Raw genomic sequence first — 24464 nt, forward strand, 5'->3', positions numbered from 1 at the left:
TGTGTGATGTGGGGTGCTCACAGGTCCCATGCTGAGGCACCCCCCCCAGGGTCCTGGGCCCAACCCCCCCCCCCTTATCATGACCACTTATCAGCTGGGTGACCTTGGGCAAGTCCCTGCCTCTCTCTAGGGCTCAGTTTACTCATTTGAAGCATGGGGTGGCACATTTGACCTCTAGGCCCTGCATCTGGATCCATAAGTTCAAGTCTTTGTCAAACGCTTTATTCATAACGCTAATAAAAAACAAACATGAACTCTAGCACCACCAACTGATAGGTAACCCTGGCCAAATTATCCATCCATGCAGGGTCTGCAATGGGGATGATGCTATTTCCTGCCTCAGAGTGTTCTAGTGAGGACTGGAAAACATCACTCAGGTAAAGTTCCTGGCATAGTTCCTGGTGCATAGTAGGTAACTAAATTAATGAAGGGGCTCAAGGCTTTCAAAAAGGGTAAATGACTCCCTTACAAGGCCTATATAGAGCTACTGTTCTGGGTGTATGACATCTTCTCCCCCTTCTTCAGGTCCCGGCACCCGGCTTTTCTTCTAAGAGAACTGCCCCCACACCCACCTCCCAATTCCACCGATTACCTTGAGGAGGAGGCCTTAACTTGGCCAGTCACTGTATCACATCCTCCTGGCAGTGGAGAGCAATGAGGCTAAACCTTGAACTTTAGCTAGACCTTGTAGGAAAGCAGCTGTCCTGCTAGATATGTTAATCTGGTGGGATGAGGGACATGGGAATGGAGCTGCTGGTGCCCCCCCCCCCACCGCCCTCCACCTCCAAAAGGCATTCCAGCTGAGGATGATGCTAATAAAGATGACAGCAGGGCAAGAAATAAAGGCAGGCCAATATTTCAGGTGCTGTTCATTGGACCCCTGCATCAAGCCAGCCTTACAGGCAGTCGTTCCCCTGAATTTTCAGTCACATGAGACATTAATTTTTTTTTCCTTGCTTAAGCAAGATTGAACTGGTTTTTGACACTTAAAACCAAAGATTTCTGACAACATAGCCCACAATGCCATGGCCTTGGACTGGTGTTGCTTATTTGATCTGACCAGCCTTCCACCACTGGACAGAGGAAGGACAAAGGGGCTATATGACAGTGACCACTACTGAGTCGTCTGTAAGAGGGACGGAGGTGCCTCAGGACATGTGGCCTGAACTCCAGAGCTCCAGGAAAGAGCTTCTCAGAGGAGCCAGGGAGAGGAGGAGGAAACCTGGCCATACCTGCCTCTCCTAACTAGTAATTCAACAGAATGTCATTTGCCTGGGCTCAGCCCCTTCTCTTTGGCCCAGAGGAGCATCTAGAGAAATCATAGGTTCTCAAGATGGCCCACTCCGGGATCCAGCAAGGCCATCCTGGTCTGTGCCCCAGAGAATGGGAAACCCCAGAAGCCACAGTACAGCCTCGTGGGAGAGTGTGCCCTGCAATGTAGTTTGCTTGGGTCGGGGGACTGGTGGCGCCCTAGTCCATCAGTGCAGGAGCTGCTAGGAAACAAGAAACCAGACAGATCTAAAAATGGGGCAAGTGAAAAAAGAACAATGGAGTGATTCTTTGCCCAGTCCCATGCATGTAAAACTCTACTATTTTTTTTTTAAATACTAAACACTTTTTTAATACTAAACACTATCTGGGCAGGGGAAGGGGTGAATGGGAATTTAGAGTAGGGGCTGGGGGTGAAGTAGAAAAGTCAAACAAGAGAAGGGGCTTTTGTGGTCCAGGGATGACCCCCATGCCTTGATCTGACATGTCTGAAGAACTCAGCTCGGCACCCAGCAGGGAGGAGAAATAGGCACTTGTGCAAAGGCGACTGTTGTGGTCACAAGCCTGGCTACGTCCTGGGATCACCTGAAGAGCCTTAAGAGATCTAGATGCCTGGGGGCCACTCCCCAAAGCTCTGATCGAATTGGTCTGGATGCAGCCACAGCTGAGAACCACTGAACTAACGACAGACGGGTGCATCGGGGTTCTAATCCTGGCTCTGCCACTCACAAACTTGGTGGTTTTAGGCAAGTCACTTCCCTTCTCTGAGTCCTGAAGTCTTTATCTAAAGGGGCTAAATCCCCTGTCTTGAGGAGAGAATGAGCAGGTCACAAGAGAAGGCACACCAGACACCGGGGTCTGCAGATGGACCCCCTTGCAGGAGGATGCTGGGCTAGGAACATAAATCCATCAAGTGAAAGAAATACATGAGGCCTATGAACCTATTTCTTTCTGAGACTTAACTTTAGCTCAAGTTCCAGGACAAATAAAGGGTCCCCCTGTTCCACAAGACGGGGGGATGTTTCTCAGATAAGGGGTGCCAGATAAAATCCGGGATGCCCAGTGACATTCGAATTTCAGAAAAACAAATGCTTTTATAAGTATGGCCCAAATATTATATGGGACATACTTGCAGTAAAAAATTATTTTTCTGAAATTCACATGTAACGAGGTGTCCTGTATTTTTATTTGTTCAATTTGACAAGCTTACTTAGATGACACTTGAGCTTGTCGGTTTTCAGTCTTTATCTACTGGTCTGAGAGAAGTGAGGGATGGGTGAGGGGTCTCTATTCTGGAGTTTTCCATTCTGGAGTTTCACGGCTGACAATCTCTAAAGGAACTATGTCACCTTCTTGTTCCTTGTGAGGAAAAGGAGATCAGAGGGCTCCGGATTGCACAAACACTGGCTGCCTGGTATTTATCCACTTCGTACCTTAGACACCATCATTAGAAAGCCCAGTTCTAAGAATTGGGAGAGGGAGATCCCACTTAGGGTGGGATTTCTGTGGTTCTCATGTTGCCTCACCCCTGTTGCCAGCAGCAGTAGGGTATCTGTTGCCTGAACTCAAGCCATAAAAATCATAAAAACTTAGCTTTCTTATTTTTATTATAAGTTTTTTTTTTTCCTGATCATGAGTCATTAGTAACTTTGGTGGTAGTGGTGGGGATCACCCATAATCCCTTTACCCAGATGTCCCCAATGTCAATTTACTCTTCCCCTGGGAAGGAAACATTAAGCTTTGATCACATGCCAGAAACTTCCCCATTATCTCATGTAACCTTCAGAAAGAAAAATAACTTTATTGCCCTTTCTCATTGTAAAAGCACTATAAGCTCTTCACACATTTTTTTTTTTTGTAAAGTAACTCATAGATGTATAAAGAAATGAAATTCACCTAGAATCCTATCACTCAGAAATGGAATTCCTTTGAATCTCACTCGTAAACCTGGTCCTGTAGCACAGGGCTTCCTATCAACCAGCACATCTCCGGCACTACCTGAAGATAAGGAAACGGAGGATCACGTCAACCACGTTACACCAGTATTCCAGGGGGTTCTCTCCCTTTCCTCCAAGGGGCTTGGGGCATTAAAGGGGGCTCAATAAAAGTTTGCTAAGTGAACAAATGAATGGGGGAAGAGTCCATGACTCCTCACAGGTTTATTCAGATTAAGTCATCAAAGGCTCCTTCCAGTTTGTATTTTCAGAAAACCCTAACCCACTTGTGCAAGGTTACGGGGTGTATATGATTTCTTGGTGGTTACCCCAACACATGGGCTATATGAGGGAGCAGGTGAATGAGGTGTGATTGTTTCCCTGCTCTGAACAGAGAGCTCCAAAAAAGAGTGACAGGAGATCTAGGAGGCTTTAGAAACCTACATCTCCTGGAGGTGAAATGCAAAACGTATGGAAAATTCGAGTGTGGGGCAACGTGGTTAAAATGCCCAAGTAAGGCCCCAGCATAACAGGGTGGGTAGCTATTCATAGTCTGGTCTGCCTCAGCCTGGAATTCAGACATGTGCTTAGCCCCACATGCAGATGGGCAGAGATTCTGATTTCTTAGCTGTTATTTCTTGAGTACTTTCTACGTGCCAGGTACTGTGCTGTGGCTCTTTCATATACCCTCATGTCACCCAACAATGCCAGGAGGTAAGTGCTACTGTGAACCCATTTTACAGATGAAGAAACTGAGACGCATAGAGGTTTAGTCACCTGGCCAAGCCCACACAGCTGGCAAGTCGAGAGCCAGGTGTGGAACAGAGGTCTGTGTGACTCCCAATCTTCTACTCTTAACCACTCAGAAGTTCTGCCTTCCTTCTTCTGGGGAAGGAGGGCGCAGCTGGGATGCGTGTCTTTTCCCTCCTTGCCCAATGGTGGTGTGGGTAGTAGTGGAGAGCAAGGAGCCTGGGCCAGAGATTTCCCTCAAGGTGCAAGGCAGAAAAACCAGAAACAGCCCAGACATTCAGATACACTAGCTATGGTACATCTACATCATGGAATACTACTCGGCAATTAAAAAGGAACAAACCACTGATTCACACAGCAACAACACGGATGAATCTCAAAATTAATGTGCTGCGATAAAGCAGCCAGACAGAAATGCATGTATACTGTATGATTCCATTTCCATGAAGTTCAAGAATAGGTGCAACTAGTCTATGGTGAAAAATCAGAACACAGGCTGCCTCCAAGAAAGAGGGGAGCTTTCTTGGGTTATGGTTCGTGTATAAATCCGTCCAAACTCAAACTTAAAAAACAAAAACTTTAAATCTGTGTATTTACTGAAGGTAAGTGACAGGTAGGGCTGTGTCCAGATCCCCTGAGAAACCTGATCTCTCTTCACTTCCTCAGAAATCAAGGTTGGGCTGGCTCACATGTAACCTGTGAGTTCAAGAGCTAAGGTCACAAACACAAAGGTCAGTGGTTGCCAGGGGCTGGAGGTAGGGGAGAATGGGGAATGACAGCTGAGGGTATGGGTTTCCCCTTTGGGGAGATGAAAATGTTTTGGAACTAGAGGTGATTGTTTCCAACTGAATGCCACTTAATTGTACACTTTAAAATGGTTGCTTTGATGTTATGTGAATTTTAAATCATTTAAAACAGTAATAAAAGAGGGAAAAAAGGTCTCAAGGGCTTCTTCCCAAAGGATTCTCGCCACCAGGATTTTAACATTAGCGGCTGCCTCCTCCGTTAGGGTCAGGGCTAGCCAGGCTTGTCTGCCTGCCTCCCCAGTGGACCTTGAGCCCCTTAACGGTGGCCACTGTAGATACTCGAGGACTGGGGCATAAATTTGATTGCTGAGTAAGCGGATGTGTGAGTGACTGAATGAGCAAATGAATAAGTACCTGTGTGAATGAATACACGAATGAGTGAGCAAACACATGCATAAGTGAGTGAATGAGTAAGCAAATGAACAAGAGAGTGAAGGAATTAGCCAAGGAATGGACAAAAGACTGAGTGAGTGAATGAGTAAGTACCCGAGGTATGAATGAACCTGAGCCAGGGCCTGGACTCTGGACCCAACCCTTGTGGGTTCCAGTCCTGGCCTTGCAACACAAGTTATTTAACCTCTCCGTGCCTCAGTTTTCTCACCTGTAAAATGAGTATGGCGGGTTGTAGTAAAAAAAAAAAAAAATATGTGTAAACTGCTTAGAACAAGGCTTGGCAAAGTGAGCCCTTAGTGTTTGCGAATATTAAAAAACATACACATCCATGCGCACAGAGACCCAGTGCCTGGACGGAGCACGACCTACCGAGGAGCTGCACCTCGTCGGTGATGCCGTAGACGTCGATGAGCGCCCAGAGCGGGCCACCCACGGCCACGCCGCAGTGGAAGAGCACGGGCTCGCCGTCGTTGACGCTGTAGAACACGCGGCCGTGGCGGTCCGCCCAGTAGGCCAGCACGGTGTCGCGCAGCGCCAGGTTCTCGGGCAGCGCCTTGGCCCAGTAGCCAGGCCGCGTGACAAGGTCGGGGCAGGCATACTTGGGGATGTCCTGGGCGCTCATGAGCGATGGGTCGTGCGCCGTGAAGCCGAAGCGCAGTGCGCCGCTCCAGCCCGGGCGCACGGCCACCAGGCGCAGCCGTACCTGCTCGTACAGCCGGATGGGCCGCTGCGTGAACGTGACGCCGTTGCAAAAGCTGTTGCGTCGAGTGGCCCGGCGTGAGTGGCCATCCAGCCTCACGTTCTTGCCTTTGGCCTGTGCGTGGAAGCGCGGCGCTTCGCCCAGGACTGGGCGCCGCTCGGGGCCGGGGCCACAGCACGGCCGGGTGGCCAGGAGGCGAGCCGGTGGGCTCGGGTCTGCGGGAAGAGACAGGCAGGAGGGTTAGGGCCCCCTCAGAACTCCGCGAACAGGTTCGTCTTTTCATAGTCATTTGCATTTTAAATTCCATCTTAATTAGACCCGTAATAAACTTTGAGAAGTTTCCAGCTACCGCCAGCCTGCCCAAGGCTATCACAACAAAGTCACTATGATCTGTGACTTCCCCTCCCATTTACCCATAGAAAATGAAGGCATTCTTTATAAGCAATGTTGGCTTTTCTAGAACATGCACCTTGGAGGGTTCGTTTCTAAGGGAATTTTGCACCGAAGGACCTGGAGAATCTTGGGAGGGTCTCTTTTCAAAGGAGCTGGCTGCTGGCCACAAACTCAGGTGGCTGAGTGTTGAGGTGGGGGCTTCATCATTACCACCTGTCCTCCTCCATCCCAGGGGCAGTTACTGGCTCTGGCAGCCTGGGAGATGGCAGGGTGGGTCATTACTGCACGAGTCTCTGCTGCTCATTCACAACAGCAGCTGAGTACAATTTTCATGGCAAGTGCTTATAAATCGCAGGCAACTCCTGGCATACAGTGGTCTGTATTCGTGGCAGAAGAATAGCCACCTCAGGGAATGAGAGGCCACCGCCGGGACCACTCCTCCCACACCCAACCATGGGGTTCACTGTGCTCTGGGCACGTTGCTGGGCTTCCATTAATACTGAGACTAATGGGAGCGAGGACAGGGGAAAATGAAGAGAGATGTGACGATGAGGCAAGCAAGCCATGGCTCCCCTCCCCAAGCCCGTGGGGGAGGATGCCCCAGTTAGGAGGTAGAAAGCCATGCTGCCAAGCTGGAGGCCCCTCTCTAAACAGAAGCCAGTGATCCACAGAAGACAAAATACAAGGACTGAAGCCAAGGTCCTGCATAAGAAAAACAAACCAACTTAAGGGACTTTAATCATTCATTCATTTAACAAATGTCTAGTGAGTACCTAGTGTGTGCCAGGCACCATGCTAGGCACTGTCACCAAGAGGGATAAGGTTCCCACTCTGATAGAGTGGGCATTCTGGGGCAGGGGGCAAAGTCAGAAAAAAAGTAAAACATACTCTACCTGGTGGGAGGCACTACAGAGAAAAATGCAGTCAGGAGGTGGGGGAGAGAGAAGTATTAGGATTCTCACAGAGGGCCTCTCTAAGCGGTGACTTTTGAGCAGAGGTGAAGGGAGTGAGCCATGAGGGTAGCTGGAGGAAGAGCTTTGCGGGCACGGGAACAACACGTGCAAAGACCCTGAGGCGGGAATTAGCTGGTGTGGCTGCGAAACAGCAAGGCAGCCAGCTGGGGTGGTGTGAGCAGGTGGGGGAGGTGGAGGCAAATGAGAGCAGGGCCCGAGCAGTGAGGGGTGGCAGGGAGGGAGGGGGTGCCATGGTCGCTGCTTGTTTCTTCTTGAGCCAGTTTATCCTATGTGAGAGGGACATTATTGGGGGTTTCGGGCCGAGAAGTGGTGAGACTGCTCAGGCTGCTGTGTGGAGAGGGGACTATTGGCAGGGGCGTGGCCGAGGAAGCTGGGGGCTAGGGCAAGGCCACTGGATTATCCCAGGCACAGATGATGAAGGCTGAGATTGGGAGGTGGGGAGGTACCTGTAAAGGTGGTGAGAAGGGGTCAGATTCTGGGTGTGTTTCGAAGGTAGTAGAGATTTGGAGTTTTGGGGTTTTAATGAGAGACGAAACATTCCGTGTACTTGCTTCGGATGGTTAAAATATAGTGAATAAATAAGACAAATAATGGATACTTGACGGGGAAGCAGAGAGGTGGTGAGGAGGGATCGGGTGATACTAGGGTTGGATCCTGGAGGGCCGGGGCTTTTCCTTTTCATCTTTGATTCTCCCATGCTCAGCAGGGCCCAGGCACACACCAGGCACTTGATAAAAGCCCCCTGCCGCCTCTGTTATGTTAGAATTAGAGCAGACCTCAGAAGTCATCTCTGATAAGCCCATTTTACAGGTGGGGAAATGGGCCCAAAGAGGGACGGGGGCCTGCCAATTTCAAAGTCAGTGGGCATCTGGGCAGGCCGCCTCTGAGGCAGGAGGCAGAAGGGCAGAGGTTACTTTCACCCAAGGAGGATAAGGAGAGCACTCTTTGGCTTATAAGCCAGGTTGAGCTAGGTTTCTGATTTTTGCAGCCCAAACTGTCTTGATTGGTAGGAACCTTGTACGGGACAGGAGGGAGAGGGGACCACGAAGGGCTTTCCGCAGAGCAGGCCCAGCACTGCCTGCTAGGGAGGGGCCCCCAGGCAGTGCAGAGGGTGGACCCAAGAGCCACACGGCGGGTCATCTCCAGAAGCAAAAGATAAGAGCAAGGGCCCACTGGAGAGCTATTTCGGAGGACAAAAATCAAACAAGTCGGGGAAATATGACCTGGTGTAAACCATCAGGAGAGGCCGCCCAGGGACCACAGGGCCCGCCCAGGGACCACAGAGCCCACGTTCTCCATGAACGCTGTAGCCTTGTGCAAGCCACCCAGCTTCTCTGGGCTGTAGCTTCCTCCTGTGTCCACAGGCCAAATCCTCCCCAAGGTCCCCACAGCTGACACACTCTCCAGGGAACATTAAATATGACCACAGATCAAAAGTCCTTCTGAGCACCAAAGCCCACAAGCCACGGTTATGTGATTACTTTCCTCTCCCCCTGACATCACTGCTGTTTCCCCATCCTCTCTCAACTGGAGAATTTCTTTACCAAACAGCTTGGGAATCCTAAGTAGATGTCCTTTCAGAGCGACCTGGTGGTTGAAATGAACGCTGGCTGGGGAGACACACTGCTTTGTTTCTACAAGGGGAATGTTCCTGTAAAACCAGCGATATGTTAGGACAAAACACAGCCAAGTGACCTGCGAAGTTTACATGTTGAATCTTGATTGTACGATCCAACTTCCTTCAGGGAGTGAGGGATAAGCACTCTTTCTACCCCATCAGAGGCCAGTGCCCTGACATGAGGTAAAAAGACCAGAGTGAGTGTCTGAGGATGTGTTATTTATACAAATTGAAAATGCTTAAGATGAAAGAACAGTAATAAGCAGTCTCCAAATTGTACACCACCAACTGCTTTTAGCTCGGCTCAGGGAAAGTGGCTTCTATAAGAAACAGAGAAATGCAAATGCGGGCTCCAGGGGCCCCGCAGAACATCCTAGTTCAGAGATGTTAACGGAAAACCTGACGTTTAAACACCACAGCCACGTGATAGAAAGTTCTGTGAGGAAGAGGAAACTCCCTCCTTTCTCCCTACCTTCACAGCCTAACTCACATGGCATTTCCCATGGTCTCTGCACGGCCCTCATCCACGGAAGAGCCCCTGGCTGTGCCCTCCCTGTGTGCTATGCCTCAGGCCAGAGGTCTTCTGGGACATGGGATTGTAACTACTTCTCAAAATCCTTCACCTGCAGGATTTTCTAGGCGAGAAACAAAACTCCAGGCAGCAGAGACACTTCCCCCTCAGCTTCAGGAAGCAGTGTAGAGATGTCAACCCAGCAATGTCTGATCCCAAACCAGCGTTCTCTCCTCCAGTCCCAGCCTGTTTCCACAAGCGGTGCGGAAGTACTGAGTACTAAGTAGTCCTGAGCACCTTTTCCAACTTCACTGCAGTCAGAGCCCGCATCCAGGTTTGCTTCCTGCCTTTTTGTTTTCTAACTCAGCATTACATAAAAAGCATTTTCCCCACATGGCTCCTGAACACTCACAGTGCTTAGGTTTCGTGGCTGCAGAATATTCCATCAAGGGCCACAGTGTCCCCCACCGTTCCCCTCCTGGGGATCACTTCAGCTGTTCCCCCCCAAATGGCCAAGTCTGTAGGCACAGAGGTTCCTAGCTGCTGGCACCAGCACCAGATTCAAACGGGCACGCTGTCACTGGTGAGAAAACCTTCTGCCAGGAAGAGGCCCCCACACCATGCCAGGGAACAGGCCCCAGGCCCCTTCCTTCCACCAAAGGCTGAGCACCCGCTGGCCTTGTGAGGTGCCGCCTATGGCCAGGGAGCCCCTTCCTCTTCTGGCTAGGAATCAGACCTGGGCACTCTAAGGACAAGGCAGGGCGGAGGGGGTCTTGTGAGGTGGGAGCCCAGGAGACCTCTGCAGTAGCTTAGCAGGGAGCAGGAGACATTCCAGGCCCAATGTCACAGTTGACCAAAGGCTGCTCCAGCCCTGCCAAGACCAGAGGGGAGGGTCTTTCTGGCGTTTCGTCACGGAAGCAATGCCTGGACTCTAAATGTAGGGGCAGAGATTGAGGGGGGTGGCACTGAGTGGCTGTGGACAGTTAGGGAGGACGGGACTCTATTCTGACTGTTGTCACTGCCCAGCCTTGGACAAGTCCTTTGGTTAGACAGGTAGACATGAGAGCAGCTCGGGTGGTGGCTAATGCGCTTTTCCCGCATCTGTGGTTTAGAACACCCCTCATGGGCTCTGGGTTCGAGCCTGTGCTTTGCTGCTCATTTGCCTGGGGGCCCTGGGCAGTCACATCACTTCCCAGCACTGCAGTTTTTCATCTGGAATGGCACGTGACCTTAGACCCCTGTCTCGGGCTGCTGAGAGGCTGGAAGAGCGCAGAGAGATCGGGCAGAAATCCTGGCACATTGTAGATGATCACTAAATGTTCATTTCCTTCCCCATGGGGACAGCAGATCCAACTCCTGGGTGAGCCCTTCACCTCCATCCCTCCCAGAGTTTCATTTCCTGAATCTCAGTGTGAGAGGCCGTTAAAGAGAACATAGGCTTGCAGTCAGACAGATCTGGGTTTAAATTCTGTTTTGTCATTTCATAGCGGTGTGATATTAAGGTCCATGCTTAGCTTCTCTGGGTCTCCCCATCCAGCACTACAAAACTGGCAGGAGTCCTCACTACCCTGCAAGACCGCTGTGAGGAGTTTTGAATTTGCAAGGTAAATCCGTCAGACACGATGCATGGCACGTAGTAGGTATTCACTAAACACATGGTCTCTCCTATTAGTCACCTTACTTTGTTCCTTTGACAAGAAGGTTTCTGATGTCCGTTGACATCAGAGACGTGTCTGCTTGTAGGTCTGGGGAAATACATCTGGACATGTTTCTCCGTGGAGGGCTGGTGACCTTGGCCAGGAAAATCCTCTCGAAAACCCTAGGGTGGCCTTCCCTTAGTGTCTGAGGACAGAAGCCCATTTTTAAGCTGTTGCAGCAGTGTCCCAAATGTGCCTCGCTCATTGCCCCAGCCCGGCCTCTCCATTGATATAAAAAGAGCCTGAGCAAATGGCATTTACGGCCAAGAGGATGGCAGGAAGCAGCACTCCAGCTTCTCTGGCCGCTGAGATGACAGCCTCCAGCGTGCTGGCATTCAGCAGATGGCATCCTGGCTGAAATCTGCAGCAGGTTCCGCTCCACAGGGAAAGGGACTTGCCAGCCGGGAGAACGGTCTATTCTGTACCCTCCTTTCACACACAGCCTATTACTGAGCCCCTCTTATGGGCTGGTGAGTGTCTCTGTTCGATTTAGTCTTTGGTCCCAAAGACTAATGGGTAGGTTTTACCACCTTCGTTTGCCAGAGGGGGAAACCAAGGTCGCAGAGCTGGGCGGTGGCAGCAGAGGGCCAGGCCTGGGCCCTTCCTCCCACACCCCACCCCTTCTCCAAGGCAGCCCTCTGTAACCACTGGGAGCAGGGGTCGTGGCCCTTGTTAAGGGCTATGAAAGCTGTATAAGCCTTTCTCCCCTAAAAAATACCCGCACTCCGTGCACACAGTTTGGCATACAATTTCAGGGGCTTCCTGGACTCACATACCCTCTAACCTCAGATAGTGCACCTCTGGTGAGAAGTCGCTGGTTCAAGTGACATTTGCCCAGGTCCACAATTCAAATCAATGCTGTTGGCAGTAGGAAGCAACATGGTGTGTGCGTGTGTGCGTGTGTGTGTGTGTGCGCGCGTGCGCACGTGTGAGCGTATCCTTTAGAGAGGAAAATGCGAGGCTGGTATTGGCAAGGCTTCCCTCCACCCAAAGCAGGACAAGAATATTAGTCTTCTCTGGCAACAGGAAGTACCTTTGCCATTGGTGGGTTCGCAAGTGGGCTAGAAAAAAAAGAACCACCCTTCCCTCACCTCTGCCAAATGGGGCAGTGACAGGCACCCGGGAGACAGACGCCAGGGTAATGGGACTTTGTTCTCTGCTTCAGAGGCCTGGTAGGCCAGCACCCAGGACGGAAAGGGGCCAGCCCACATTGGAAACCGCCACCCTGCTCCTCCCCTCCCCTTTTCTTTGCAAACAAAACCCAGTCACCCCAGCGCGGCCGGGAAGGCCCCGCACTCCTGTCAACAGCCACGAGGAGCCGAGGAGGGAGGCCGGAGGTCACGCGACACTGCTTATTGGGAGCAAGGCCCACTCCTTCCAGGCCCAAGTGGCAGCCCTCTTGGCTCAAGTGGGCTCTGATGTGCAGAGTTCCCAGGAGGTGAGGTCATCCCAACACCCCCTCGAAATGTGCTTAGCGGAGTCAAGATTTCCTAGCCCTTTCTGACCCTCTGCTGGGCCCCCTCACTGAGGTCTCTTCCTGATAAACTGCCCCAGGAAACTCCAAGCCCCAGGAAATTCCCAGGTGCCAGCTCCCACAGTTAGGATCCCACTGCCATAGTGGGGCAGGGTGGGGGGAAATGTGCCCTCATTCTTTCTCGAGCACATCACTTCCTCCTTCATCTGACATTTAGGGAGCGTGCACTCCATGTCAGGGCCTGCACTGCTGCAGGGACACATACGCTGACAGGCCACACACAGTCCCTGCCCTGTGAGCTGAGACCAGCAGGGGGGCGGACACCGACACCAGGACTGAGCAGGGTGGGTGGTGGGGAGGGCCCGGGCTATGGGGACACGTCTCAGAGCGGCCACTCTACGGGACTGAGGCAGAAGTGTCTGGGAGGATGATAGGGGTGGAGAAGTGTGTTTGATACAGAGGGAATAGCACTTAAGGAACTAGAAGGAGTATAGGGCAGAAGGGAGAGGGGAAGCTGGAGCCAGTCCGGGGCTGCATCACAAAGGGTCTTAAAGACCGTGCAAAGGGGGTTAAGTTCCTCAAGAAGGTTCTGGGGACCACTGAAGTGTTTGGAGCAGGGAGGAACCCCTGCGGATCCACCTCTCCGAAGAATGAGAGTCAAGCCCAGTTTCTTCCCATACAAACTGTCCCTCTCTCTCTTCTTGGCCTATCAGAATGACCCAGCATAGCGGGAGTAAGAAAAACAGTTCAGGTTTTTTGTTTTGTTTTAAAGATTTTATTCGTTTATTCGACAGAGAGAGACACAGCGAGAGGGGACACAAGCAAGGGGAGTGGGAGAGGGAGAGGGAGAATCGGACTCCCCACTGAGCAAGGAGCCCGATGCGGGGCTCGATCCCAGGACCCCGGGATCGTGACCTGAGCGCAAGGCAGACGCTTAACGACTGAGCCACCCAGGCGCCCAACGGTTCAGGTTTTGAATGTTGCTTCCAACTGCTGGTCCAGTCCTGCCCTTCGGCACCTGCTTCTCCTCCAGGCAGCCCCTGGCAGCCGCCTGGTGATAAGCTGGCTGAGCCTGCCCCCTTTCCCCTTCTCTTCGCCTTGAGTGTAGCCTCTCCCCTGGCCTGGGTGGGGCCCAGCAGCCTGACTGCTCACTAACCTGCAGGGCTCCATCCCGACTCTTTGAAACAGTAGATCCACTGGTCCTGCTTCTCAGGGCCAAAGCAATGCTGGACGAGGAAGCTCTCCTTGAACTCTGCTGTTCTGGCTCCTGGAGCCAAGGTAGTGTTCTTCGCAAGCCCCACTGCCGGGCAACGTTTGCTGGCTCGAGGGGTGGGGAGCCCGAGTCTGCGGCACACCATGTGTGCGCCATGTGCCTGCCATGTGGCCCGTTCGCCCCTCACCACCCGCTGCCGGCTGGCTTCCAGATGGCGACACTGAGGCCCCTCTCTGCACACCCTTACAGAGGCCCCCTGTGTGTGTGAGGGCAGCGTCTGCATTCACATCTGGTCCTGTCTGACTCCAAAGGCTGCGCCTTTCCTGTTTTATGCCTCACTCCACCCCAAGGTCTCTTGCTCGCCTCCTGACCTGCAAGAAAAAAGCTAGACTATGTCCAGGTAGCTTAAGCCACCTTCTGGTGGAAGAGGTGGAGGGATGCCCTGGCTTGATCTCGGGGAGGGGTGGGGGGGGTGGATGTCATCAGTCAGCTTGTTTTGAGCTGCTCAAAGGCCAGTTTGGTGGAACTTGAGATGCACAATAAGCAGCATCTAAAAAAGGAAAGCGGGTGACTGATTACAGCAGGGCAGGGATGGAGCCCCCGTGCCTCACGTCCCTAAGGCCCAGAAAAGGAATTGGGGGTGGGGCTCGGTCAGAGAGACAGACCTTCCGGGGGGCAGTGCAGAGACTACAACTGGCCCTGCGCTCACCAGACCTCCTGTGGTCCTCCCGGGGGAGGTGACTGCCACCAGACCCATTGCCGGTGAGACAGGGAGGCTCCGAGAGGTTGGGAGAGCTGCCAAAGGCCACACAGCCAGGACGCGGTGGAGTTAGTGTTTGAACCCAGACCAGCCTGGTTCACAGGACTAGGGAGAAGAATGCTCTGGCTGCTTCAGGCAAAGTGTAGAAGTCATCCCTGCACGGAAGGATCAGAGCACAGTGCCCGGCACACAGTAGGTCCTCGACTAATGTTTCCTTCCCTGCCACGTTTGGCTCTGAGGCCTGCAAAGAAGTGACTCCGAAGGGTGCCTCTCCCACTCCGCTTCCTTCTCTGAAGACCCAGCTTTCTCGTTTCCCTGCACCTCCTCCATCATGCTGACCATCCTCTGAGAGAGTGAGGATTGAGGGTGCTGCAGGAAGCCTGTGTGGTTCAGGTAAACCGCTGGGTCAGGATTGCACTCTGGTGTGAATCCGAAATCCATGCATGCTCTTGAGCATTCTTCAAAATTGCTTCTCTAGCCGACCAGCAGGTCCTTTAGACCTCTCCCCACAGAGACCTGAGGGGAACAGGACTATCGATCCTATTGTTGCTCCCACGTCCACCCCAGCCCCCCCGCCCATCGCAGGAGCACAGGCTCCTTGCCTTCAAGGGGACTTCCGGAGTCCTCGTCTTGTGTTGGGCTTAGACTTCTCATGGAGTTCCCTATTTATACCTCACCGCCTCCCTGTAAAGGACGTACCATCATTATCCCCATTTTAAAGATGAGGAAGTAGAGGCTCAGAGAGGGACATGCCTTGCCCAGGGTGACCCAGGTTAGATAGAGTAGAACTACTTGAACTCAAGGCTGCCTCCAAAACCAGTGCTCTTTCCATCACCTCTCTTGGGAGTCCAGCCAAAGACCTCATCTATAATTGCTCTGGGAACCGGCACAAAGCTCTGGTCCCCAGTGTCCCATCTGCCAGATAGGAGGTAGGTTCTGAGCACTCTCTGGTCCTAGGAACAGAGCCCCTGGGGGACTTGTCTGCAGGGATGAAGGCCTAGGCCATCCTCAGAGTGAGGGAAATTCCGCTGTCCCATCTCCTGACCTTGAATTGCCCCGAACCTTGAGGGGAAGGGAAGCTCTTCTGTGGAGTGGAAAGTTACCGAGCAGACCCGGCTTGGGAGATGCAGGGTATGCATGTGCCCACCCATCTCTTAAATCCATCATCCTTGGGAGAAAAAGGAAAGAAAACACGTGGCCAAGGGATAGAATTGTAATATAAACAATGTGTAATGTTGAGGATATAAACAGAATACACTTGTGAATAGCTATGGGCACCCTGCCGAGTGCCAGGACTGCCCCTGACACCCCCATCCCACCCATTTCCCCAAATGGCTTACTCATAAAAGCACTTTCTCTCCACTGCCCAGAGGTGAGGCAAGAGGCCAGCCGAGTCCCAGTAATAAGAATGAAGAGAGAGGGGCGCCTGGGTGCCTGTCGTTAGGCGTCTGCCTTCGGCTCGGGTCATGATCCCGGGGTCCTGGGATCGAGCCCCTCATCGGGCTCCCTGCTCAGCAGGGAGCCTGCTTCTCCCTCTCCCACTCCCCCTGCTTGTGTTCCCTCTCTCAGTGTCTCTCTCTCTCTCTGTCAAATAAATAAATAAAATCTTTAAAAAAAAAATGAAGGGAGAAAGGGACAAGGGTGAGCTGGGACTGATGTCCAAGGATGACTGTGCCAGACCCCGGTGAGGGCAGGTGGCTGCACCTTTCTGTGCCTCCGTGCCTGAGCTCTAAAATGGTCCGAAGAGCTCCCAACTTGAAGAACTGGCAGGAGGATGTTATAAATGAAAGACTATGAAGGGGCCTGTAGGTGTTCAGCCCATGAACACGGGAGAGCACTCCCTCAAGACCCCAGGGTCAAAAGGCACTTTAATGAACAATTCATCCTGGACCCATCTGATCCTCAGTTGCCGCTATGATGTCCATATCAAGTCCCAGCCGGGCTAAACACCAGTGCCACTCCAGCAAAGGGCACTTCTCCCTCACGCCCTTGTTCCACCTGCAGCCTGCTTCCACAGTTAGAAAGTTCTTCCTTTGACTGAGCTGAAATCTGCCTCCACATGATGGCCCTGCACTGGTCATGTCTGTGTTTGGTCCATGGTGCCCTTCCCCTATCAGGTCTGCTCTCTGACCGCCAGGATCTGCAGAGAGCTCTCAGGTCATGTTGCTAGGGATTCTCTGCTCCCCTGGGGATGACATGGGCCCCGCTTTGCTGTCTAGAAAGCCCTCAAGACATCAGCTGTCCCCTGAGCTGCTTTGAAAGAAACATCTACACATCAGGCTTTGGGGACTATCAGCTGGGGTCCCCTCAGTGAGCCCACAGGCCGCTTGGAGACCGTCTCCACCCTGCCAGGCCCAGACGCAGGATGTGAGACAGACACCCAAACAAGGAGGTGAAAAACCCAAACCAAATCTGCCAGGACACTTACAGATTTCTGCTTAATACCACGAAGGCTTCCAGTGCCAATGTGAAACACTGCCCGCCTGACCTCCCACCCTGACTTGGCAGGCATCCTCCCCAGACCGACATACTCTCCTTCTAGCAGCGATGGTGTTGCACTACCTGAGCTGTGTGCCCTTAGGCAAGTTATTTTCCCTCTCTGTGCCTCTCTGTTCTCTCAGCAGTCAAAAGGGAGTAACAACAGTAGCTGTGTCCTGAGGCTTGTCCTGAGGGTCAAATGCGGGGACCTGCTCAGAAGAGTGGCTGGCACAGATCAGCTGCGGGGCACAAGTTAGTGGTTCTTCTCTGGGTCTGTCTCCCTCAGGAGCACAGGGCTCAGCGCAGAGCAGGGGCCCTTACTATCTGTCAGACGCTCCGCATGCCTGTGAAGTAACATCATCATCCTCTTTCTGCAGAAGAGAGAACTGAAGCACAGAGAGGTCGAGTTGCTTGTCCGGCTACTAAGGGGCAGGACCAAGACCCAGCCATGAAGGGCCACAGCCTGTGCTATTCCCAGCTCTGCTGACAATGACAGTACAGCAGGGGGACAGGACACTCCTCACCTGCGGGAAAGCCTGGGTAGGGACGACAGAGGGCTCTCACCCGAGCCCCATGCCCTTGCTGACGGATGGGTGGCTGCTGGCTGGCCCTCTGTGCGCCCAGGGCCACGTGAGTAGCTGGGCTCAGGGGAGAGGGTGTGGGTGCACCATGACACCTGCAGATGGCAGGTAGGGGTGGCCAACCACAGGCCAGTGTTCACCAGGCAGAAACATCAGGAGCCTGAGCCCGAGAGAGGCAGGAGGAAGGGGTACAGAGTTCACGTTCACCCTTCTCCAGGGCAGGATTCCCAGAGGCCACCTCTACCTTTTGAGTTTCAGAGTCTATAGGCCTGGGGTGAGGTCGGGAAGGGTGAGGGGTGAACCTTTCCTATGGGCAGCTTCATTCTGGCTGCTGTGGACAGAAGTAATTCATCTTCTCAGGACAGAGAAGGAGGGAAGATGCACCTGCAGGCAGGCCATGTTGAGAGCACTGGGGCTCAGGATAAGGACAAGGGGCAGTAGCCCCAAGGGGCCGCAGGGCGCCGTGCCCTTTGGCGATGGAGGAGAAGGAGCTTTGGAGCTGCCTACACCTGGGGTCAGATTCCACTCTGCCATTTCCTGGCTGCCTGTCTCAGGGCACGTCTCCTTTCCCCTGTGAGCTCAGTCTCCTTATCTGTGGAATGGGAGACTACTTCTGGAAGGCTGATCCTGACAGTTTAAAGAGGACGAACTAGATAAAGGGCCCGGCATGTGGCAAGCATGCAGAAGCTCTGAGCGCTCTGCTGTAGGCCAGGTGAGCGCCTACTACCTACAGGGCTGTACCCAGGCCTCCTTCCTTTTCCCTCCCCGCTTGAAGCGCACACCTGGCTTCTGGGCTTCTATTTTAAGCCCTCATAGAGCACCGTGAAGTACAGAAAGCCCTTTGGTCCAAAAGAGGGCAGAGCTGACTCTTCTTGTCAGTGGGGAAGATTAAACAGGGGAAGATTAAACCGTGCTTATGGCCAAGCCCAGTGAAAATGCTACGCCCCTGCTGGCAACCTCAGCACATCAGCCCAGCAGGGAGCGCGGCAGCTAAGAAATCTAAGCCTCCTGACTGCGGGCTGGCCTGCAAGAAACCATCCCCTCCTCTGACATGGCCTCTGCCCACCGCTCGAACCCCCCAGATCACCTCCACTTGCACTGGGACCCCCGGAACGCCACAGCTCCCCACGTATGCCCTGTTCTCCCTCCACTCAGGCCTCTGCACATCTAGCCCCTCTGTCTTGAACAGCTTTTCTCGTTTCCTTCTCTTGGCTAACTGATCTGCTTTCTGGTCTCACCAGACAGCGCCTCCTCTAGGAAGCCTTCCTGCATCCTTTTCTGGGCTCTCAAGGGCCCCCACTTACGGTAACTGCCCTGTCCTTGTTGGTCTTTCCCACTAGACCTTGAGTCCCTAAACCCAGGCTGTGACCCCAGGCTCAGCACAGAGCGCAGTCTGGAGGTCTGGTGAACAAATGGAAATGGCAAAATGCAACGTGCTAAGAAGAGTCTTCTCACCAGAAATCTGGTGTCCCAGACAATGCTGGAGAAGACTTGGGAATTGCAGCTGTTGGTACACATGAAAGGGATGCCTCCCAATCCAGCCCTGGGTTCAAGGCTCATGATCACCTGGGACTGGGCTTTCAAGGCAGGAAGTGAAGGGCACCTGTCATCCATCCGCATCAAGGGACCCCAGGGGCAGGTTCAAGTCCTCTCTTTCCACAGCAGCAACAATAGCCATGACCATGAAAGCCCCAGGCATTGTGCTAAGTTTACCTGCCCTATTCCATTTAATTCTTGCCACCCCAACCACCAGGGAGCTCCCCCTATCATTCCCACTTCACAGTGAGGAAACTGAGGCACACAGAGGGAAGTACCTTGCCCAGAGTCGCTCTACTGAGCAATGGCTGCGCTGAGATTTGAAGCCGGGCAACTGGACTCCAGGATCCGTGTTCTAGACCCAAACACCAGACCTCCCACTGCTGTGGACCAGCGAGTGGTCTCACCACAACTCTTCGTTGCCGAGGCCCACAGAGTCCAACACACACACATGCACACACAACCAAAACAAAGTCTATGAAGCAAAAATTCTCCTTACTACCCCAGTGCACTTTATATTTTTTATCCTATTCTATATCATTAAAGATTTTTTTAAAAAGTTGGTCATGCATGACCCACAGTAGACAGACCAGTTGGTCTGGTGGCCAGGCCTTGTTTGGGGCCCTGGGCGCCTACCCCTCCCTCTCTGAAGCACAGGGCAGCTGCACCTAACCACCTAACCAGCTACATGTCCGATTCTATTCCCGCAACCTATTCCTCTTCCACTAGAGGCCAGCTCCACGGGGGCCTCCAGTGGCTTCCATCCCATTCACAGCTGAACCCCCAGGGCCTGGCACACGACAGGTGCCCAAAAGATGTCCGTTAAATGAATGAAGGTGCACACTCAGGAAAACGTAGGGCAGGGCAGACCCCGGAGTCACTCCAGCCTGGGCACACGGCCCCTAAGGACAGATGTTGCCTGCCTGGAAAATGGGACTAAATATAGCCCCTCTAAAGGGTTGTTACAAGGATTTAAAATAGATAATGTGGGCAAAGCCCCTGACTCAGAGCTTGGCACAGACCAAGGTCAACATACTTCCCTCGCTCCAAGCTCCAGGATGCCTGACTATTGAACTAACACTAAAAAGGGCCATTGACTTGGTCAAGCAGGGACCAACTTGATGATTAAACCCAACTGGCAGTTTGAATTCTGTCTCTTCTCCAACCAGAACTGTGGGTGAGCCCCAGAGGCGCGCTGAGGGAAGGGTGGCCATGTGCTGGTGAGAGAAGAAGGGGCAAGAGCCCCGCTGCCCTGGAATTCCAACCTCTCCCAGCCCCACTTGTTTACACTTTTACTTTTTTCCTTACAAACCCCAGATTAAGGGAAACGGGGCCCAGAGAAAAGGACCATGTGGTATTAGGAATAAGACAGACCAGGGTCTTCTAAACCCAGCTTTGCCACTGCCTACCTGTGTGAGTTGGGCCAAGTGTTTTAACCTCTCTGCGCCTCATTCTCCTCATCCATAAAATGGAGAAGAATGGCACCTTACTTTGCAGTATTGAACTGCAACTAGAAAGAGAATGGGTAACGCACACAGCAGGAGCTTGGCAAATGTGAGTTTCCTTGCTGGCTCCTGGGCACTTCTCTTTACAGGGCATTCGTCTGAATTTGCTGATGCCCTTTGTGAAGACTGCCAAGGGGCTTCCCACATCAATCATTAAGGAACCCCCCTTTCTTTGACATGTCCTTATTGCACACGATAACATGACATACTTGCTTTGGGGCACCCAACACATGTTGTCTGAACCATGGATTGGGAGGATACTGCATGTCGGAGGACGAATGTAGAACTTTGGGGCTAAATCAACCTGGATTCCAATCCTGGTTCTACCAACTGGATGAGCCACGTGAGCTGGGATGAGTCATTTTATCTCTCTGAGCCTTGGTTTCCTTATCTGTAAATGGAGATGATGATTCCTACCTTGCAGGGCTATTGCGAGCATTAAATTCATTCATTCATTCAACAAATATTTACTGAACATCTGTGTACTAGCCACTGCTCCAGGTGCTGAATATACAGCAGTGAATAAAAAGACAAAATCCTCCCTGGGGAGACAGGTGATTAAACAGCTAACTACACATGCCGTGTGGCACATGGTGATCATGCTAAGGAGAAACACCAAGTGGGGGAGAGCAAGTGGGGCATGCCGGGGGCAGGGGTGATGGCAGGACCCGCACTGGAGCAGAGAGCTAAAGGAAGCGAGGGGGAAACCATGTGGAGGTCTGGGGGAAGAATGCTCCAGGCAGAAGAATCAGCAAGTGCAGGAGCCTTAAGGAGAAGCATGCTTGGCATGTAAATGAAGCCACATATGCAGGAAGCCTGGCATGGAATCCAGGTGCTCAGCAAATGCCAGCTCTCTATTTCAAGTCCCATAGAAGGAACCCCACGCATGTGTCCTTTTCCTGAGAACGAAAGCACAAGGATTTCTACAGGGCAAGACTGAGCCAAGTGTTCTTTCAGCCTAAGATGCAGGCAACATGTGAGCTCTACCACTGGTTTTTGAGCCCCTGCCAGCCACTAGGCTCTGGGTTGGGCAACCTGGGATACAAGATAATCAAGACACGGTTTCTGTCCTCAGGCAGCCCTGAGGCAAGTTCTGGAGAGGGGTGACGACAATGCAATGTGGTCAGATGAACAAGCCGAGCCTTAGGAAGGTATCTAGGTAGCAGAGCAAAGGGTGGGATTGGTGTGGGTGGTCAAGGAAGGCTTCCTGGAGGAGGTGACAACTAAGCTGACTTTTAAGAAATGGACTAGACAAGGATATTTCAAGTGTGGGGAGCATCACATACTGATCACAGAGTTGTCAGAAACGGCATAGTGTGTGAGAGAAACTAATTACACACAGGTGGGAAAACAATGAATGGCCCTTCATATTCTCAGCACAGCAACCTGATGTGTCTCAGGAACTCCAGTTCTGTCCCCTTCCTCAAACGCGGGGCAAGCTTCAGCTCCAGTGGAGAATTTTAATTTTTCACACTTAGTTACTGCAGTGGGTAACAACCTTAACCCTTGGCTCCTAGCCCTGGTGGCCCAGTCCACAGAGTAAGAGCCCTGTGGGATGGACAATATATAAATCTCCAGCTATTTTTAGCCTGCCTGGCTCTGTCTGTCCCTTCACCCACCCTAAGGCTGACCCACAGGTGGCAGAATGGCTTTTTTACTAGAACAGCATAAATATTTTTAATTAAGAAATCCTACAAAGGGGCCCATGCTGCAGCCAGGTGTCTGTGGCTGGGAGAGCATCTGCTGCCATATTTGCCAACAGCCCTGGACACCTCTGGACCGGGTGGGTATGTCCCTCCATCCCCATCCAGCCAATATCCCTGCTCATAAGAGCTGGAGGCCACTGGCCCATAAGTGGACCTGGGTTCAGATCCCACCTCTGACTCCGACTAGCTGATGACCCTCTGCTGGTGACTTTACCTGTCTGAGAATATGGGGGTTTTGAATGCAGTGGCCCTAAAGCTGCCCAGAAGCTTATAAACTAGGAGTTGGCTCCTCTTGCATAGGCCAGCCTTGGGAATCCCGGGCACAGCATCATCCATTTTAAGACCCTCCAGAGGAAGAAACAATGATTTTTTGATATAAAGCCTAGAAGGGGGGCTACATGGGGGTGTTAGAGCACAGGCCAGGGATGTCTCTCTCCTAAAACCTCACACTAAATTTGCACTGCAGCCGATACACACATCTTTCACTTTCTGCCCAAAAGATGCTACCAATGCCTCGCCTTAAGCCAAGATAAAGACTTTTTCTAAAGACTTGGGGTGTGGGGGATGGCTGGGCAGGCAGACAGGGGGCCCATCCCAGACTCACCTCCTATTAGCAGTATGACGTTAGGTGAGTCATTTCTTCTCCTCTGAGCCTCAATTTCTTTAATTGTAAAATTGGGATAAACATCTTTACAACGAAAAGCTGCTTTGCATGCCGCCCTGGCCCTGGGGTATGCAAAATGCCCTACACAGAGCCCCCAGTGCAGTGATCTGTCACCCAAATAACCAGGTATTCTCTAGTAAGTCCTCCTCTGCCCCCCATTCCCACCTTCCCACTTCACCCCCATCCCCTTACTCTAGCCCCGGAAATTCTAAGGTGATGTTAACTAGGGGGCGATGCGTTCTGCAGCGGTGACTCCGAGGGGCTGGAAAGCCCCCAGTTGAGCGGACACCAGAGGGGGGCGCAGCCGGGGTGCGCGTGGGAACATGGCCAAACCAAGGCAGCATGTGCCGCGGGGGCGCTGGCGGCTGGAAATTGGGGTACCCCTGCAAGCGCCCCCCTCTTCAGCAGCTGCAGTCTCGGCACAACGGGTGGTTCTGGCCGTCGGAAGCCCTAGGGAGCCCGGCTCCTGTCACCCCCCCAGGGCGCCCCGGGCTCCCTCCTCAGCGCCCTAGGGCTGAAACAAAGGCGAGGGGGCGAGCGGCATCGCCCCAGCGGCCCCTTCGCGCATCTGGACAAGCAGGGAGAACGAGGACTGGGGTCCCCAAGGTAACCAGGACGCGGTACCGGTCCTCCCGGAGCGCAAAGCCCAGCCAAGGGGCGCGCGCGGAGCCGGGGTCCAGGAGGCACCGAAGACTCCAGCCCGCTGCGCGCCGAGGGCTCCAAGGGGGTGGGGTGGCTCTCCGGAAGTCACCCAGCGGGTCCCCTGGGGAGAGGAGAACCCCAGCGCCCGCCTCCCGGGCAGGGCTCGCCGGCGTACCTGGCAGGGTCCTGTGCACGGTGTTGCCCATCGCTGCGTCGGGGCGCGGCGTTGGCGGCGGCGCGCTCCGGGTGCACGGAGGCTAATAACGCGGTGGGCCGGGGACCCGGGCCAGGGTCGGGCTCCGGGGCATCGCGGCTGCACGGGCGAGCCGGCGGGCGGCAGCTGGGGCGGGCGCCTGGAGGGAGGCGGTGGCAGCCGGAGGAGGAGGCGGAGCCAACCGGCCCGAGCCCGCGGGCTCCGCCTCCGCCTCCCGCCGCCTCCAACCGTGCAGGGAGAGGCGGGGCGGCGGCCGCCGCATCTTTTGAAAGTTTGGACCGGGCGGCGGGAGCGGAACCGCCGAGCCTCCCGCTCTTGCCGCTCCCGCGCCCGGGGCAGGAAGACGCGCCGCCCGTTGGGTGTCCTCGGGTGCCAGGCCTTTCATTCATTTCTTCCAACTCTTCGCCAAGGCCTAGTGTGTGCCAGGCCCTCTTCCAGGCGCTGGGCCATAGGGGTCCAAGCCCTCACCCTGACGGTGCACTAATGAGGGGTGCGGGGGTGGGGTGGGGTGGGGATGTACACGCCGGCAGAAGGTCGCCTACGGCAGTGTAAAGGGCGGGGTGACCGTGGGGGGGGTGTGTGCTCACGGACCTACAAACAGAAACCTAGGCAGTATCCAAAGGTTGGGAGGAGGGAACATATTAGA

General features: G+C 53.3%; 1 protein-coding gene across 1 annotated transcript in view; it reads right to left on the reverse strand.

Annotated features, from left to right (window-relative positions):
* Positions 1–24207, reverse strand: part of NEURL1B (neuralized E3 ubiquitin protein ligase 1B) — a 38581-nt gene extending 14374 nt beyond the window's left edge. The window contains exons 1-3 of the mRNA XM_088023185.1: positions 23780–24207; positions 14442–14527; positions 5522–6067 (exon numbers count right to left, since the gene is read on the reverse strand). Of these exons, the coding sequence (XP_087879311.1) occupies positions 5522–6067; positions 14442–14527; positions 23780–24207 (1060 nt within the window). The remainder of the gene's footprint in view (positions 1–5521; positions 6068–14441; positions 14528–23779) is intronic.
* Between the last annotated feature and the right edge of the window lie 257 nt (positions 24208–24464).

Source organism: Eumetopias jubatus, unplaced genomic scaffold (genome assembly GCF_037043125.1).
Source record: "Eumetopias jubatus isolate StellerSeaLion01/CBP00866 unplaced genomic scaffold, mEumJub1_p1.0 scaffold_5, whole genome shotgun sequence".
NCBI classification, from domain to species: domain Eukaryota; kingdom Metazoa; phylum Chordata; class Mammalia; order Carnivora; family Otariidae; genus Eumetopias; species Eumetopias jubatus.